Source organism: Saccopteryx bilineata, chromosome 2 (genome assembly GCF_036850765.1).
Source record: "Saccopteryx bilineata isolate mSacBil1 chromosome 2, mSacBil1_pri_phased_curated, whole genome shotgun sequence".
NCBI lineage: Eukaryota > Metazoa > Chordata > Mammalia > Chiroptera > Emballonuridae > Saccopteryx > Saccopteryx bilineata.
In genome coordinates this window covers 238,189,479-238,208,130 of record NC_089491.1, presented here as the reverse complement: position 1 = coordinate 238,208,130, position 18,652 = coordinate 238,189,479, and the positions used below count along the sequence as shown (strand labels likewise).

The 18,652-nt window shown below is 45.5% G+C and overlaps 1 protein-coding gene across 6 annotated transcripts in view; it reads left to right on the top strand.

Moving 5' to 3' along the window:
* ETS1 (ETS proto-oncogene 1, transcription factor) overlaps positions 1–18,652 on the top strand; it is a 134,906-nt gene that overhangs the window by 85,715 nt on the left and 30,539 nt on the right. For all 6 annotated transcript variants that reach the window (XM_066259707.1, XM_066259702.1, XM_066259704.1 and 3 more), the window contains 2 exons: positions 16,708–16,827; positions 18,417–18,617. In XM_066259707.1, the coding sequence (XP_066115804.1) occupies positions 16,708–16,827; positions 18,417–18,617 (321 nt within the window). The remainder of the gene's footprint in view (positions 1–16,707; positions 16,828–18,416; positions 18,618–18,652) is intronic.

The window sequence follows — 18,652 nt, the reverse complement described above, 5'->3', positions numbered from 1 at the left end:
TTCTCTGCTCTTCAATGGTCTGTCATGACCATTGATCTGGACATTGGGTCTGCCTGGTGATTTCTCGGCCTCTTGGGTTTGCCATCAAGAGTGGCATTGAATGCTGCCTGGTCTGGGCCAGTGTTGGGAAGGTGCTGGGCCACAGCAGGATTGTGCGAGCATCCAAATCTAGGTGTTTGGGGACATTAGGAGAAGCCCATTGTGAAAGGAGAGAAAAAAATCTGCAGAGGCTAAAAGATCACAGCTAAAAATGTACCTGTTCTGGAACTGTTAGCTCCCTGAATTTTAAATGCATTTATTTGCATTTAGACCTGGAGTTGCTTGTATTGTTTCAGGATGTGGCCTTTTTGAATTGCACATATGACCTCATTAATTTAATGAGCCAGGTTCAACTTATAGGCCTGTGCCACTGATTTTATGTTCTAGGTTTGGTGGGGTTTGTTGTACCCTCTCACCCCTGTCACTGTGGCTTTGGTAGGACTGGAATGGCAGTTACAGAACCTTTGAGTGACATGAGGGTGGTCTGTTCTTTCAGTGCTTTCTAGACAAAGGTGTATAGGTGGCTGAAATAGACTGCTGCCTTCACTCTGGATGGACAGGAGAGCACCTGAGATCTTAGAGCTCTTACACACATGCTGTCCTGTCATTGAGGATTGCTTGCTTTACTGTCCCTGGGATGCCACTGGGATCTCTGCTCAACAGAAACTTCGACAGTAGAGCCTGGTCGTTGTTACTGAAAGTTGGTACGGTGGAGTAGAGACAGGTAGCGCCGTGAGGTCGAAAAATCCTGTCACGTTAGTTAGATCTTTGGGTGGGTTGTTTCTCTGTGGTTCTTAGGAACTTGGGAAGAAGTAGTGTTTGTCCAGAGGGACGATCCAGAACTTGATAGTAGCGAAGATATGACTAAGTAAACAGCAATGGTGGGGAGGAAAGGAAAACGCTGGACAGCGAGGCGAGACATCTAGAATTAGGAACCATGTGACCAAGGGCAAGTTGGTGTCACCTTCTTGAGCTTCATTTTCTCTCTTGGTAAAAAAGAAAGGGTTTGAACCAGGTGATGTCTCAGTCCCTTTGAATCTGTGTTCCAGGGATACTGGGGGGCTAGTGGCAGACCTTGGCTATCCCCCGTCTCTACAGGGGGCCTACTTTTCATTCACCTTAGTAGCCTGGAAAGAGCACATCCCTCCAAGGAGTTGTTAAAGTTTTATAGAAAATTCTGTAAATTCCCCTTTCCTGCTTGGGCTCTTGGTAAAGCTTCATGCACCACATGGCTGTGGTGAGGGTAGCACAGAGGAGCAGAGGCCAGGGAAAGTGTGAACACAAGTAGAGTGCACAGGCTGGTAGCTCCTGCCCAAGGCCATAGAAATGGTCAAAGCCAAACAGATACAGGGGCCAAAGTTACAGATTAGTTGGGTCTAGATAGATGTACTTGGGAGTAGCCATAGAAGGTAGGTTTAGCAGTGAACTTAATGGTTTAGGAAGAGCTGCCCTAACCCCCTGGCTGCCATCTCTCTGAGTTCTAAGTACCTTCTTAGCCGCTCAGGAAACTTGAGCTAGGACTCTGAAATTATTGCCTTAATCCTTTAAAGCAACAAGATTTCTGACTCCTTATTAGGGACATGAGTTACTGAACCGAGTGGGGCCTTTATTTCATGAGTGTTGAGCATATAGAGCCTGAGACTGTATACTCCAGATGCCCCATGTTAGGGCAGTGCCATTGGTTTTTGATGCATCTCGCCAGTGTGCAGACATTTCTGAAGACTGGTAGGCGCTGAGAAGGTCTGACTCACGCACTTGCCAAACACACTCTGGATGAGAAGTTTTGCATCTTTTCTGATGTCAGCCTCGCTTTAGGGTAGCAGTGTGTGTCTCTGCCTTCTCCCTACTCCTGCCATGTGGCTCCCGCGTGGCTCTCTTGAGTGACACTGGGACCATTCAGGAGGGCTCTCGGAGAAGAAGGAATGTGTAGCCTGGTGGCAGCAGGGGAGGGGGGAGAAGTCAAGGAAGTGGTGTTTCAGTGAGATACTGGACCAGGTGAGGTGGCCCATGCTCCTGCCCTGGTCTTCACAGTTTGGTATGGTTTACGTAGTTGAAGGTTTTAATCTTCATTATCTGCTTACAACAAAAGATGCATGGGAGTATTTGTGTTGTTGTGGCCCCGTTCCTGTTATCTGTTATGCTGTTCATTCAAATTTACTAGACCACTCTGCAGATGGTTGGGGTCTAACCATGTTGACTCCTCTTCTGAAGTCAGTGAAGGGAGTGTGGGGCAGGGGAAGGAGCACAGTGTATTACTTTTAACCAGTCGTTGGTGGCATTGGCCCCAGCCGTGTCCCAAGCATGTCATAAGCATGCTCTGTGCTTCAACTTTAAATTAGAAGCCATTGAAGTGCCTGCCTCTGTTTGCCTGTGAATGTGGTGACATTATCTGGGGTATTCTCAATGAAACAGAACCCAGGCTTTCCACATGAAAGGGAAGAAAATGACCTTATTTAGGTTTCTCTCTACCTTCTTAGTGTTGGTTTTCCAGAAGCAAGGAGGGAAGTTGGTGTCAGGAACTTGAAGGCAGGAGTGGGAATCCATAGCTGCTCATCCGGGGATGTCTGTGTTAAGCTCTGAATTTCTTGTCTTTGGGGGATTCCTGTTCACACTTCAGGTGGTCAGGTTGGACTGGATTCAGGGGGTGCAGTTGTTGACTCTGTTGGTTGCCCATTGTTTCTGAGGGCTGTTGATGGAAACTCACCACGAGGCATGCAGCAGGACGACTGTCCACAGGACACCCTCCTGTGTTCCCACACCTTCTTCCCTGGCCTAGGCACTGTGCATTTTCCTTTGGGTGCCTGTCACAAACTTATGACTCTTGCTGACCCCCTTCAGTAAGTGTCTAGGAGGCTAAGAATATAAGTAATATAGCTGGGCAGGATTAAAATTTATTGTCACTCCAAAATTATGAAGGCATTGTTCAAAGGGCTAAAATAAAGGGGAGACAGAGGTCTTCACTGAGACAGGAGGCGTGCAAATCCGTGCATTTTAGTTCTCGGCCTCCTTATGATGGCTCCATAGGAGGGAGGAGGAAGGAACTCGCCCCCGCAAAAGCCCTTTAATAGTGCCGCTAAACATGTATAGTCAATAGCCCTGATGGGACTGTTGTTTCAGGGACCTTAGAATTGACCTCTATCTACTGGTTAGTTCCCCCTAATATCCCCACCTTCCTTTGACCTCTGGAGAAAGGCCTTACTTGTTTTGGGCTGGGCTGTGCAGTGGTTACAGATCTAGCCTGTGCTTTTAAGCGGTGGCGGTATTTTAACAGTAGACAGACATACAACTTGGCTAAAGAGATCCTTTAGGCTATGAAGAAAGTATGTGAGCAAAAAAGGAGCTTATTCGTAAGCAGGCAACATTCTTGGTGACCTCATCTTCCTCCCAGCTTGGGTCCAGTTGGAGCTGTGTGTACAGGGCAGACTTCCAGTTCCTCCTGTCTGGGACCCACAGTGGCAGATATAAATAGACCAGGACTTTGTCTATGGCCATTGTTCTCTAAGTGCCCATTGTTTCTGGAAGCAAAGTAGCACTTGAGCACTAAGCACACTCCCCCCTCCCCCCTCCCCTCCACCCCTTCTCCATGGGTTCTTTTTTTCTGTCCTTCTCACCCTGTGCAGAGATCTGAATCCCAACTCCACCGTTTTCCTCAGCTGCCTTGCACTTGTCTGGAGCTTAGGGAGAAGCTTGAGTGGAGAACGGGTTCCACAACAGGGAGACCAGCTGACTCCAGAGAAGCCTTTGTCCAAGTCTTTCCATGATGTATCTGTGGTCAGGACGAGGGGATGTGGATCTAATGATAGTGAAGTCGGGGGGATTTGTAACTGGGTGAGCAGCTATACCCAAAGGGTCTTGATTAATGTGTCAGCGTCAGAATGATGCATGGACCCTGGTATTACATTATGAGGCTCAGTACTTGGTTATTGCCTCTTCAACGTTTTTGACAGAGGCTCAGATTAGAGAAGGATGCTGAAAGCTGATTTAGTCAATTGCAGATGGTGCAAAGCTAATAAGAAGAGGACAGATCTGGGATATAAGAGAGATCTCTACACATAGAAACATGGATCAAAACGAGGTGAAGTTTAATATAGATAAATGTAAAGCTCTACTTGAGGTTAATAAGATTCAGTCGGTGGATGCAGACTGGCTTGGCGTCAGTTCCTGGGGAGAGTCCTGCGGTGCGCGGTGTGTGGCTTTCGGAGCCTGGCTGTTAGAGAAGTCAGTGTCAGCCGCACCACCAGAGGAACGTGGAGTAGCAGGCTGACTATCCCAGGGTTCCTGTTTCATTCCCAGAAGTGTGGTGTTCACCTGTGAATGCTCACGAGGCTCTTTTTAGGAACACAGGCTAATAGGAGTGCATTTGGGTGGGGCAGTGGCCAAAACCATGCTATTGTGGAGGAATCAAGGAATTTTAAACCTTGGGCCCAGGTGATGACAAAGGGATGAGGAAAAAAGTTGAAAAGCTGGTCAATGGAGAAAGATTAAAGTTGTACCATGCTCTTCAACCAGTAGAACGAGGGCCAGTGGATAGAACTCATAAGAAGGCCAAGTAGAACCCAGTGTGTGTCATCATTTAAAGGTAATTATTGCCTGACCTGTGGTGGCGCAGTGGATAAAGCATTGACCTGGAATGCTGAGGTTGCCAGTTCGAAACCCCGGCCTTGGCTTGGTCAAGGCACATATAAGAAGCAACTATGAGTTGATGCTTCCCGTTCCCCCACCCTTGCCTTTCTCTCTTTTCTCTCTTAAAATGTGTGTGTGTGTGTGTGTGTATAATTATTGCAGTCCACAAGCAAAATTTAGTGGCTCAAAAAGTAGGCAGTGACTGGGACTGTTGAGTGAGGAGTTGTGTGGAAGGACCTCAACAGGCCTTTCCGGAAAGCGTGGGGGTTGTGTCGGGTCCTGCCCTGTGTCTGATTGTCAGCCGACAGCCCTTTGTTGATTTGGAAGGCTCGGTGGGTCATGTTTGTAGAGGTATTGCTTCAGTGCCTGTGGCTGGCATGCTGAGATCTGTCCCTGTCCTGGGAAAATGGACTTATGTATTCTTATTTTTTATTGTGGTTTCCCTGGGTGGAAAACAGACAGTTGCACTGTGCGAATGTGTGTGAGTATGCTTTTCCTTCTCTGCCCAGATTTATTTATTAAAAGAAAAACACATCTGCATAAAAAGGCCTCCGCACACAGGAAGAATGTCCACTTTGTTTTTCTTTCTGCAGCACCAAGACATGGGGCGTTCGCTTCCTCCGAGGGGTGTTTGAAGACTGGCTTTCATCTCAGACAAGGCCTTTTCCCATTGGAAAAATGGCCCTTTTTTGGTTTAAAAATGTATTTATATAATGTATAAATAAATAAGAACGTTGAGAGAGAATTTCCCTTCAAAATTTATGGAAAAATGCTGCCTGCTGAACACCACCGTTAATTGGGAGTAGGTGGCTGGCGCTTCCCAGCCCACATCTACTCGGCTGTCTGTCCCTTTTTTCGGGCTTAAACTTTTCCAGTGTTCACTTCCTCTGCTGTTTCCTTGCTTTCCCCACTGTGACCTGCCTTGCTGTCTGTCCTTCCTTCTCCTGTCCCACGCCAGTTATTCCCATGACCCCCTTCCCGGTGCCCACCTGCCCGCCTCCCTCTGTGCTGCCAGCCCCGGAGTTCTGCGTTTTCCCCGGGCAGCCTTCAAGTGACTCTGCCGGTGCTGGAAGAGGCCTGTCTCTGTATTTGTTTCCTGCGTGGGAGGGAGAGGCAGGGCCTGAGAAAACAGTTCAAAAGTGCAGAAAAACGTTACCTCTTCCAGCCTAAATAAACGGGCTCCACTCCACTTGTTTGCCCGGGTTTTCCCTTTGCCCATGGAGAAAACCCCTCTCCCTCCACCTTGCCCCACCTAGCCTGCCTGGTGACCCTCAGGAGCCCCCTCCCTGCCTGTCTGGGGGCCCTGACTTGGCTGGTTGTGGGTCCTCCGGCCGGCCCTGAGGTAGAGCTCTGGTGTCGCTGCTGCAATCAGCAGAGTATCCCAGGTATTGAGGTGTTGCCCTTCTCCAGAAAGAACTTACTTAGTAGTGAAAATGATGGAGGGGATGGGAGGAAGTGTTTCATGCCCATCGTTTCTGCTCCCCTGCTTTTCACTCTGCTAACAGGCACAGGTAGGAAAGTCCCAATTTCAGTGTCTCAGAATCTGGGCTGATCGTTTTGGTTAAATCACTGAAGTGACCTTTGTGAACCTTAAGCGCCTCACCTCTGTGTTGGAGACAATACTAAAAACCTGGTGTTTTTAGGATCATATAGGGTATGAGGGAAATACTTTCCAAAATATCAAATTCTATTCAGGTAGCCATACTGAAAATTACAGTTGGGAATCCAATGAAATTAAAATAAACTTGGTTAACCCAATAACTCACATCTCCAGGGTGTCAGAGAGTGAGGTATCCAAGCCCAGTGTAAACTAGCGGTAGTGGGAACTGGGATGATAACAAGACGGAAGATGTCAGATGTTTTTTGTATTCTTCCTGAGTGGGTTATCCTGTGCCATCTTGGTACCAAAGGCTTTGACCGTTGTGAGTGTTTTAGTTGTAGGTAGAGCAGGGCTGCTCTCACTCAGAGGTGCAGGATCTGGGAAAGTCCCACCTGGATGTATGGTGGCTATCTGCAGGCCGCGGTGGAAAGTCAGTCCATGCTTTCCTCCTGAGGAATGTGCAGGTTGAGGCTCTGTTTTCACCCTGCTGTTCTGAACAAGGGGACTTGTAACATGCCTGGTGTGGTGGGAGTCAACAGTTATCATCTATGTAGCAATGGTTTGAAACATGTGAAGCATTCTGTAAAAAGCTTTGAATGATCATTTAAGAACTTTTTTCTTTCTTTCTTTCTTTTAAAATCAGTGACAGGCGGGGAGGCAGAGACAGAGTTCTGCATGTGCTGTGACCAGGATCCACCTGGCAAGCCCACAGGGTGTGATGCTCTGTTCATCTGGGGTGTTACCCTGTTGCTCAGCAACTGAGCTCTTCTTAGCGCCTGAGGCGAGGCCATGCAGCCATCCTCAGTGCCTGGTGCCAACTTGCTTCAATTGAGCCATGACTGCAGGATGGGAAGCGAGGGAAGAGAAGCAAGATGGGGAGGGGTGGAGAAGAAGATGGGTGCTTCTCCTGTGTGCCCTGACCGGGAATCAAACCCAGGACATCTGCACTCTGGGCCAACGCTCTGCCACTGAGCCAACCAGCCAGGGCTAAAGGAACTTTATTCTTTAAACTGCTCTATTGAGGTGGTTTTTGCATGCAGGAATCTCAGTGGTTAAAACATTCTTTTAAATTGTGAGAAGTTGTTCATTTAAGGGCACATAAATATCCAAGGTATAGAGCAGCTTTGTTTCGGCACATTTCAGGCATGGAGAAAAGAGTTTTGAGTACAAGGTTTTGTTTTGTGTCATATTGATGCTAAGATGGCCCTCTTAGTAAGTTTCAAAACTGAAAGACATCTTAAGTCCATTGGATCCTGTAGCTGTGAAGGTTTTCATGGTGGAACACATATTTTAGATGACTATTGCTGCAAAAAAAAAAAGAATTCCCATTTTGCAGATTGGAGGCTGCAGGACAGGTGAGAAATTTGTTTGTTCTGCTGAAACAAAGACCCAGATTCAGGGGATGTCAGTTTCCATTTATATCTCAGAATCTTAATTTCTCATTTTTTTCTCATTTTCTTAGTTGGTTAGCTGTACTTGAGGAACTTGCCAAATTTCTTCTTTTTGCTCTAAGTGATGTGAAATAAAGTCATGCGTGCGTGCGTGCGAGTGTGTGTGTTTTAGTCTTTGTTTTACAAGATGCTTTCAGTTCAGTGTGTGTGTGTGTGTGTGTGTGTGTGTGTGTGTGTGTGTTTTAGTCTTTATGTTTTACAAGACACTTTTCAGTTTGGTTCCAGTTACCACAATTTATTGAGCACCTACTATGTATTGGGCTTTGACATGATCACACATATTTAATTTAATCCTCACTGTAAGGCAGGTGGAGATCATAGAGAAGGAGAGGGTGCTCCATCTCTCTGATTTCTGAGACCTGTCTACTGCGTCTTCCCTGGCCGGGGCCGCCTGAGAAAACACATCGTGAGGAGCCATTGTAGCTGGGCACATTCATTCACATATTTCCTCTTTCAGGCCATTTGCTCAATGTTTAGGGTGGGAGGTTTCTAAGGAAAGAGCAGAAAGTTTAGCCGTGGGACCCAGGAGGCATTCTGCTTTCTGGCTCAGATCCTGGAACGGAAGAGCCTCTCTGGGTTTCCCTGAACACCTGGAATTGATTTGGGCTTTGCTCTGACTTCGAAACATTTGCTGAGGTGGAGGATGGTGAAGGGGGTAGGAAAGAAATAAATCCAGTGATTAAAAATAGCTTTTGCATGTCAGGTGCCTGAACGAATTTGGGAACATGCCTGCAATCCCTTTTGTCTGGCAGGTCTGAACTCCGGCGCTGCCGGATTACAACTGCTTTCATTTGTTTTTCCTGCTCCCCTACCATGTAATGGTCAAGGGCTCATTGAAACCATGTGTGAGCCTGGTGAGTCACCAAATCCTCAGGTCTTCAGTGGGAATAATGTGTTAAAACTCCTTTTGTGGGATGGGGCAGGGGGTGGATGAAGGGAAGAAAGGAGAGGACTGAAGTCACTTCCTACAGATGTTCAGTGTGCTTAGCTGTGTCTGCAGGCTCCGTTCCCAGGCCTGGCTGCAGGGCTCGAGGCCCGCTTCCCTGGGGCCGTTGGGAGCGTGCTTTCCCTCCCAGAAGACCATTTCTTTTGTCCCGGTGCAGCTTCCCTTTGAGAAGAGGCGTCTGTCTCCGTGTTGGCACGTTGTACCCAAGCAGTGTGCATTGCCCAGTGACGCTGTGTGTTGGTAGCAGAACCGAGATGATGCGATTGGAGACTGGCTTGCATTTTTGGTCAATCAGGTCACTGGAGGGTGAAGTGGGGATTTTCTGTGCAGCTTCTTTCTCCCTTCTTTGGTGTCGTTTCTATTGGCTGGTGACTTCGAGAGGGTTGAGTATGAAGAGAAGGGCCCAAGTCAGTTGCATGTTTCCCTAAGCGTTAGGAGTCTGTGAGGGGGCTCATGTGTCACATTATTTGGGGAAGTTATGGACTGTTTGGTTGGCCCAACGAGGGCACTGAGCATTTCTGGCTTAGTTCTTGTTGGAGCCAAGAGTCCTTCCTTGTCCTTGTTGCTCTGTCCTGTTGTTAGGTCTAAAAACAGAGCTGGGGGCCAAGGAGCGACCCCGAGTGCCCTCTTTGCATTAACCTCAGCCAGAAGCTTTTGGGTTCTATTTGCACCTTCGGCTGGGAGGCCGGCCCGACCAGACCAGTTCCTACGGCCTGACACAGGTTCACACTCAGGAATAGAGGAGGAAAAGGGCCCTGTACAGGTCGCGTCATTCCTAGCCCCAGTCCACCCTACCAGGAGCGAGAGGGCAACAGAGACTGTGTGCGAGAGTCCCTTCCATATTCTTCTGAGATATTAGTGTTTTCAGGGGGTAAGTCCTCTTAGGGATCAGTGCCAACTCCCCAGGGACAGTCACCTCTGGGCTCAGACTTACTAGTCACTGGCCACAGCCCTTTTCCCATTTCTATTGATCTGAAGGAGTCAAGGCTGCCTCTTTCCTAGAGTGGGGCTTGTTCTAGGCAGTTTTGGCAACTGCCCTTTGGGTACTTGCCAGAATCCCAGCCTTTTCTGTACACCTCTGGTTCCCTTTGTAGGTTCCTGAGGATGTGAACAGTTAGAAAGAATTATCCCTACAGTCTTCTGTGTGTAGTACATGGTGTCAAAGGGACCGTTTACCATCCTGGCCTGAAATCATCTCTCCCTCTGACCCACCGTCGCCACTTTCCAGATCATGATAGTGTTGCTTTGAAAGAAGTTCAAGTGGGCCAGTATGAAATGTAGACCTAGATTTAAGTACTGTGGAAAGTAATCTGGAGCCTTATTTTCTTTTTCCATGAATTTATCTGTTCTGTATGCTTTCATATTATGATCCTTCTTTATCTCAAAGCTGTGCCCATGACAATAAAATATTTGTGGGTGAAATGACATGCTGTCTGGTATTAGCTTTACCGTTCTTTACTGTGTGGGGAAGAGACGAAATAAAAACTGGAAGTGTTGATAGATTCTGCATGGACATTCATTATGTTAGTCTCTCTACTTTGGTATAAGTTTGAAAACTGCCATAATGAAAAATTCGAAACTCTATGAGGGACAGAGACACTACCTATTAATGGACCTCATTTTAGCAATGCATTAAATGACTTACCCACTGTGATTCCATTAGTGGCAAAATTGAGATAAGAACCCGTGGATTTTAAACAATAAACCAAGTCCAGTCTGTCTCACTAGGTCTTTTTTTCCTTGTCTTTAGAAACCTACCTTTCCATTTGCAACAGTTCTTTTTTTGTCCTTGCATAAACAAGGTTTCTTCTTGGCTTCCTTTCACTTTAAGAAAGGTATTCCAGGAAGATGTTCTGTAAAGGAATTAACCTTGTTTTATGTGCAGAGTTGCCCATCAGGGTGACTCGGGGATGAACACAGACAGGGGAGGAAGCCAGGTTGTCGTTTCACCTGTGTCACTTTGTATGGAAGGAAGGAAGACTCATTACCCTTAGTCCCATGAGAGGAAAAGATTACAGTGGATTCTTTAAATGGCTTTTAATGATGTCTTTATGGGGCTAGCCATGTGAAATTCTGGATTCCTTTAATCCCAGAGTGGTTTTAAGTTTTTAATTATTTCCTCAAATGTATTTAATTTTCAAATGCGGAATAAATATAAGTCTCATTTTTTTCTCTCTCAGCTATAAACATTTTAGCTTTTGTTTTTTTTTTTTCTGCTCTCTGACTGGTTCCTGTTCACAGCAGTGGTGGAATAGAGTAGAAAGACCTTGAGTTTAAGAGTTGCAAGATTAGGCTCCAGCTCCGGCTGAGCCCTTTCAGCCCTGTGTCTTGAAGCCAAGCTCTTGGTCTTGGGAGTCCTAATTCCCTCATCTATAAAATGGGGATCTTGTAATACCTTCCCAGGCCCCTGGGAAGTTTCATGCTGTGAGGATATGGTGGTGTATTGTACTGGAGGGATCTTGCTAGACTGCAAGGCAGTTTGCAGCTAGAAGTCATCTTATTATTTATTCTTGGTGTTTTTTTCATGCTGTCATCGATTGGGACGACGCCTATTCCCCGCCCCCCCCATGGTAGTATCACCATGGAAACTGATAGGGTTTGGCTGGTCCAGTGGTTACATACAATTGAAACGTGCACCTAGTTCTTGGCTGTACCTTTCCCCCCCCTTGCCTAAACCTTGGGTCCCAGATATTCCACTCTTTTCTGTCAGTTGTTTGAGAATGGTGAGAGGAGGAGTGTCCTGGTCAGTAAGGTCGTATGTCTTGAACCTCTCCCGGAACAAACGCTACCGCCGCCGGCTTACATTCCATGTAACACTGTTGAGATGTGAGCGCTGCAGTTTTGAAAAGCTTAAGTGAGTGGTATGAAAAGTCACATGTAACATCCCTGACAGTTTTTTGGACACTGAACAGTCTTCAAACTTTGAGTTCCATTTCAGTGAATTGAAACCCTTGTTCCACATTTGACTTAAAACATCCATGGAGTGTATAAGCTTTTTGTTCAGGGTGAGGCCACAGTGAAGAGTGAGCAGATGTTTCTCTGCATTCAGAATGCCACTGGCTTATTATACGCCTACTGATTCAAGGACAGCTACCTGCTCATTTCCGCTTAACACTGCCGTCTTGGTAAGACGGAGGTTGGGACTGTTGTTTATTCACTAGCTTTGGTACAACTCCTCTCCGAAACTTAGCGCGATTCTTGTAAATATTAACTGAGATTTGGGGCCCTGAGGCATAATAAGTCAGTAAGAAATCTATACCTGTAGTATATTTCTGTTCCCAGCTTCTAGTGCACTGTGTGGTTTAGAGTCTCCACCACATGGATGCGGTTTATTTCCAGGTCAGGTTTGCAGCATTTTGAGACAGGTGCATTATTCGAACTTAAGATATTCCAATTACAATGATGAACACAAAAGCAGTTTTAGTGCTTGTCCATAAAATACAATGAATTGATTTCTGTGGGAGCATTGATTGAGTTTTAGATGATGTTTCTAAAATTAGAAATATTTAGTACCTAATGCAAAAGTTATAATAGGAAATGAGGTAAAGTTAGGTAAGAATAACAAGAATAACATGAGATAGCTTGGGCTATCCCATCTCAGATTCTCCACCGGTGTAATGATGTCATTATTGTTGTTGTTCAGTGCAATTAACAGAACTGCCACAATCATAAACCAGCAACATAGAGGGAATCTGTGCATTCATATTTTACATGATTTTAATACTTTATATTAATATCCACTTTTGAATGTGATTATATCTCATCATTTAAATGCAGGCCACTGCTACTGAAAAAGACAGTCTGGGTAGTTGTTTACTCACTTATAGAGGATATTTGATTTTTTTTTCTTTTAAACCAAAATTCCACATTTTATAAAAATGGTAGGTCAAGCTCTGACATCCTGTCTGAATCCTTTGGGTCCCAGGGCAATGATATGCCTTCTCCTGAGCCCAAGCCCAAATGCAGGTGTCTCGGGTGTGCGGGGATAGCTTCCACCAGCTGGACTGGGAACACCTATTCAAGAGACCCAGCACCTTGGGTCCTCAGCCAGGGACAGAGCCATTGGGCCCCATGCAGCTGCAGCTAACAGCATGTGGACCAGGCTTTTAAAGATGGCATTAGGGGGTGGACAGGCAAAAGTAATTCCAGCTGCTTCCCTGGGACAGAACACGTGAGAACCCGGAGAGGCCGGCTCCCTGACAGGAAGCAGAAATCTTCATGGAGAGCTGTCAGCCCCGTGGTCCTGTCCAGATTGTACTGCCAGAGTTTGTGGAGTTATAGGAAGCAGATTCCAGGAAACCTTTCTTAGGCTCTCTGCTGTCGTCCTTGGCCTGCACATCCCCCTGGCATCATTCTGCCCAAACTGTCTTGTTTAGAAGATGCCTGCGGCCTCCTAGCTAGTCTCATCCTTCCGTTCCAGTTTGCAGCAGAAGCACTGCTTGTCCATTTGGCCTGGCCTGTATTTTCCACATGGCCAGTTTCCACCGTCAGTAAAGTCCTTTTCACCGCGTCATAAATCTAATGCAGGGAACAAACACACAAGACAAAACCCACACAGTTTAAGTTCATGAATTTGTGTTGGATAGGAGTGAAGGGAAGGAAAGTTGACTCAAATTTGGACAATACTTAATTCACTTGACATGTGTTGATTGACTTTTGTGCTTCACCCTGTGCTGGGAGTTAGGGAGACTGCAGTTGTCCATTCCTTTAGATGCAACTCTTGGGCTAAATAGTCTTTTTCTCTAAACTACAACTGATTTCTGTTCTAAGAGGAGACATTTCTGAACCTGCCACTCAGCTAGCTGTTCTTGGGCGTGTAGAATGAGAACGAAGGGTGAGCACTGATGTCTTTCTTAGTGACTCATTTGATGATTACTCCATTGTTTGAAGGGCTGGATATTGCATAATCAACACTTTATACCTCCCCCTACTATCCCCCTTTCCCTTAACAATCTGGGATTTTCCATCATTTTGTCAACCCTCCTGGAGGCGTGTTGAATTTTCCACTAGATGATTTTGGGCACATCCCAGGGCAACCCAAATCGTCGTCCACTCCCTAGAACTGAGACTCATGCTCACCGGCGGGGCCCTGGGGCAGCTGCCGTGGCTGTCTCTGTGCTCCCCCGGCAGGGGCTGCACGCTAAGCAGTTCCCTGACAGCATCGCTCAAAGCAAGCTGGAGGGAGAGTGCTGCCTCCCTTTCTTTCTTGTAATGTATTTCCCTTCACTTTGACGTTTAGAAGCAATATATCTGCCCCTTTGTTTCAGAGGTTGCCAGTTGTCATCTTTTCCCTTGTCATGTTTCCATTTTATTCAGCCAACAACACATTGTGTGTGTCCATGGAATTTTCTGACCAGCCAGGGTTTAGAGATGGCTAGCTCAGGAACCTGCACCAAAGTCATGCCTGCAGCCCAGCCATTCTGAAAGCCAGTTTTATGTGATGTGTACCCCGAGGACCCGGGCCGAGGAAGAGGGTTTTGGGAATTACTGCAGTAAAGTACATTACTGTCTGCAGGTCACAGGATGGCTGGGGTGGCTGCTGGGAATGCTCACGTCATTGCTTAGTAACTTTTTGTGGGAAGTTGTGTCTGAGCCGAATCCAGAAAGTTTTAAACTTGAGCCATGTTTATGTCTTCTGGCTTTGAACTTGGCCTACATGTACAAGACAAGTTGAGTGTGGAAGAGACAAAGATGTCTGTGGGTATAGCAAGGGTGACACGTTTGTGGACCTGCAGGTTTTGATACCTCATTCTTCTTTACTACCTACGTAAATCAGGTTTTACAGATGTTACCTCCTAGGTGTGCTTCAAATTTGTTTACTTACACTCTCTGCGTCACCCCCGTCCTAGTCAAAGCCACCAACATCTCTCACAGCAACTAATGCAATAACTTTTTAACAAGTCTGCCCACATCCATTTATAGTTACCTCCTAAACAGACCAGCTAAGGCGATCTTCTTTATTTTTTTTCCCATTTTTTTTAATGTGGTGCAGTAAAGTTTATCATCCTCACCATTTTTAAGTGTATAGTTATGTGGAATGTTGTAAACCCATCACTACCATCTGTCTCACGAACTTTTCATCTTGTAGAACTGAAACTCTGTGCCCATTACACAACTCCTCAGTCCTTCCTTCCTCCAGGCCCTGGTATCCACCATTCTACTTCCTGTCTCTGTGAATTTGACTATTCTAAGTACCTCATAGAATTTGTCTTTTTGTGACTGGTTTGTTTCACTTAGCATAATGTGAGAGTTCATCCATGTTGTATATGTCATAATTTCTTTCCCTTTTAAGGAAGGAAATAATATTATGTTGTATGTATATACTACATTTTACTTATCCATTTATCTGTTGGTGAACACCTGGGTTACCTCCATATTTTATATATTGTGAATAGTGCTGCAATAAACATAAGTGTACAAATATCATTTTGAGATCCTGTTTTCAATACTTTTGGGTATATAAGGCATTCCTAAAACTCAGCACCAACAACAAAAAACCCCAAACTCTATTATAAAAATGAGCAAAATGATTGAATAGACGTTTCTCCAAGATACAAAAATGGCCAATAAACACATGAAAAGATGCTCAACATCACTGATCATTAGCGAAATGGAAATCAAAACTACGGTGTTAAACCGCATCCATTAGGATGGCTACTAGCTACCACCCCCAGGTCCCCCCACCCCTGTCCAAGAATAGCCAGAAAGTAACAAGTGTTGGCAAGGATGCGAGACCCTTGTGCACACTGGTGGTGGCAAACTGAAATCATGGCACCTCTTTGAGGAAAACAGTATAGCAGTTCCTTGAAAAATTAAAAATAGAATTACCATAACGTTATGCTAATGTAGTCATGTCCTTCTTGTGCATAAGACTCTTAATGACTCTGTCATCTACTTAGGATAAAGTTATAAATTCTTTAATATCCTCCTTGTTTATCATTTTAATCTCATCTCAATGAACAACTGTCCTCCTGTCTCTGCCGCAGCTCCAGATCTTTCTGATCTACAATAGGCCAAGTTTTCTCTCCACCCCCATCTCATGACCTTCACTTATGCTAGTCCCTTCATCTAGGACCCCGGTCCTCTAACTTGAGTGGCCATTAGGATCACCTGGATTCTGTGTTAGAAACACAGATTTCTGGGCTGCAGCCCTGAGAGGTTCTGATTCAGGAGGTCTGCAGGGGTCTGAGAACTGGCATTTCCCACAGTTTTCAGGTGATGCTGATACAGCTGGTCTGAGGACCGCACTTGGAGAACCATTGGTCCAGACTAGAGTAGTTCTTCTTTTTTAAACTCCTGTGTATCATTTAGATCTCAAGTCCAATGTCTCTCTTCTCCTAAGGGAGGCCTTCTCTGGTTTCTCCATGCCAACAGGAATTTCTGTTGTATGTTAACATTTTATCTTCTACTTCTCCGCTGAAGCCCTGTTTAATGTTTTGAACGTTTAGTTGTGTAATAGTTTTTTAATGACTGTATCTCCTGCCAGAAGCTGATATCCACGAGGATAGAGATTATTTGTCTGTTTATTGCTAATTCTCCAATTCCTTGCACAAAGCACGTGCTAAGTAATTATTTGTTGAATGAATGAATATCATTATTTCCTTTTCATAGGTAACTGAAAGTATATAGCAACAATACTCCCAGTGAATTATGAAGAATAATAAGGGACCATGGGTGAATTAGCAGAACTATACAGAAAGAACAAACATCCTTTGTCAAGGGTATAAGATATTCTAGGCAAGAGTCAGTTTTTATTTTAAGGGATCTAGCACACTGTGGAAAGCTACCCCCTCCCCTAATTTTATCTGTCCTTGTGAGGATGTTAGTACAGTAATTTTTCAGTGTGCCTTCTTCAGACCATTCATGCCCTATTTTATTTTATCAGTGGTTAATTACCTATTTAGTTTTTTAAATTGAGATAAAATTGATGTATAACATTACATTAGTCATAGGTGTATAATATAATGGCATAATATTTGTATATATTACAGAATGATCCATCACCTGCTTAGTTTTTATTATTCATATGATTTTCTTTTTTCTTGCAGATATGGAATGTGCAGATGTCCCACTCTTAACTCCAAGCAGCAAAGAAATGATGTCTCAAGCACTGAAAGCTACTTTCAGTGGTTTCTCGAAAGAGCAGCAAAGACTGGGAATTCCGAAAGGTATGCTTTGTCCTTGAGAAAGAGGGTTAGGAATAGACTCTTGGGGAAGGTTAATTTTCTCACCTGTAGTGTGAGGTGGACATTACTGCTTACCATACTTTGGTCAGCAGCTACAGGTTGCTGTGGAAATTGGTCAGAACTGTCACAGACACGTGCTAATGCTTCTCTTTCTCCTGGGGTCCCTGCTGCCATCTTGGTCTTGGGGCACTGCTTCTCAAACTTGTTTAAACCCATTAGATTTGGGATTTTCAAAACATTTCCCAGCTAGGCCATGTCCCAGACTAATGAAATCACACTTGATAGTAGTAACTTCAGTATTTTGGAGCTCCTCACGTGATTCCAAACTATGGACAATTTGGAATAAAAACACGATTTTAGAGTTGTTCTGGGCTGCCATTGGCTGTACTCAGTGAGCTCCAGTTCTTGGAATTTACAGATTGCCCTCTTCTTCCCCATGTACTCTGGTGGAACGTGTTTATTCTTGGGTGTTCTCCTCTGAAAGGGTTTATTCAGGAATGTGAGGGGACTGGAGTTGTCAGAAAGGAGAGATGACCAGAGAACACTTAAGCCTTCACTGAGCAACATTTCCTGAATAGTTGAGAGCAGAGAGAACACTATGCTATTGAGTAAGAGTAACGCTGTCTTGAGAGCGGTCGTGAGAGGCTTCCAGCCCTGTCAGAACCCTGCCTGGAACACAGCCTGGGACTGTATCTTATACCTTCTCCCACGTACGCTGCTCTACCACACACCCTGCCGACGGCAGTGCCCAGCATCCTTTTACGAGCACCAGGCAGGATACGGTGAATTCTGACCAACATCCCATAAAGCCCCCTGTGACATTGAAGCAGGAAACCTTGAGAGCAGATACGATGTGGGCACTGCCCCCTGCCATCCTCTGAGCTCTTTAAATGCCATGGCTGGTGTAGTCCCGTGTGACCTTGGGCCATGTGTGAAGATTATGCAGGGCCTGTGCTGCGTGCTAGTCAGTGCCAGGCCTGTGGGTGTACGTACTTCGCAGGGTATCTAGTATAATGCAGGCACCCAATAATGTTGTTATTACTGAGTACCATTTGGGCGACTTACTATAATTAATTGCTGCGGTTATTACTAACCATAATTAGCTAAGATAAAAATAATTAAGAATAATAATCTCAAATACATTATAAGAGTTAAGAGCAGGAAGAGATAAGTGTAATAATCTCCAGAACAAACTTGACTTCGTTCTTATTGCTGTTAAAGAAGTCATTCGTTCCTTGTCCCAGGCTTTAAAAATGTCTAATGGAAATAAGGCAATGAGACAAGAGACAATTTGGAAAAACTGTCTGCATGGAGGGTAGAAAGGACTCATGTGTTACTTTTTGGCTGACGACAGTGATCTCCCAGCTGCCAAGATAGAGAAGGTGGGGATGCTGAATGGAGGGGGGAGGTGCCCACAACACGCACCTTCCTCCTTAAAGGCTGGTGCTTCCCAGCCCTTCAAACCAGAGAGCGTGCTCCGCTGGACTCAAGTCCTTGGAGTGTCCTTTCTGAGGCTCGGGCACGAGTTCGGAGCCTCACTTGCTCGATCTTCCTTTGGTCTCTTCCTTTAGACCCTCGGCAGTGGACAGAAACCCACGTTCGGGACTGGGTGATGTGGGCGGTGAACGAGTTCAGCCTGAAGGGGGTGGACTTCCAGAAGTTCTGCATGAACGGAGCAGCTCTCTGTGCCCTGGGGAAAGACTGCTTTCTCGAGCTGGCCCCAGACTTCGTTGGGGACATCTTGTGGGAACATCTTGAGATCCTGCAGAAAGGTAAATGTGTGTGGAGGCCAGAGCGAGGTGGAAGC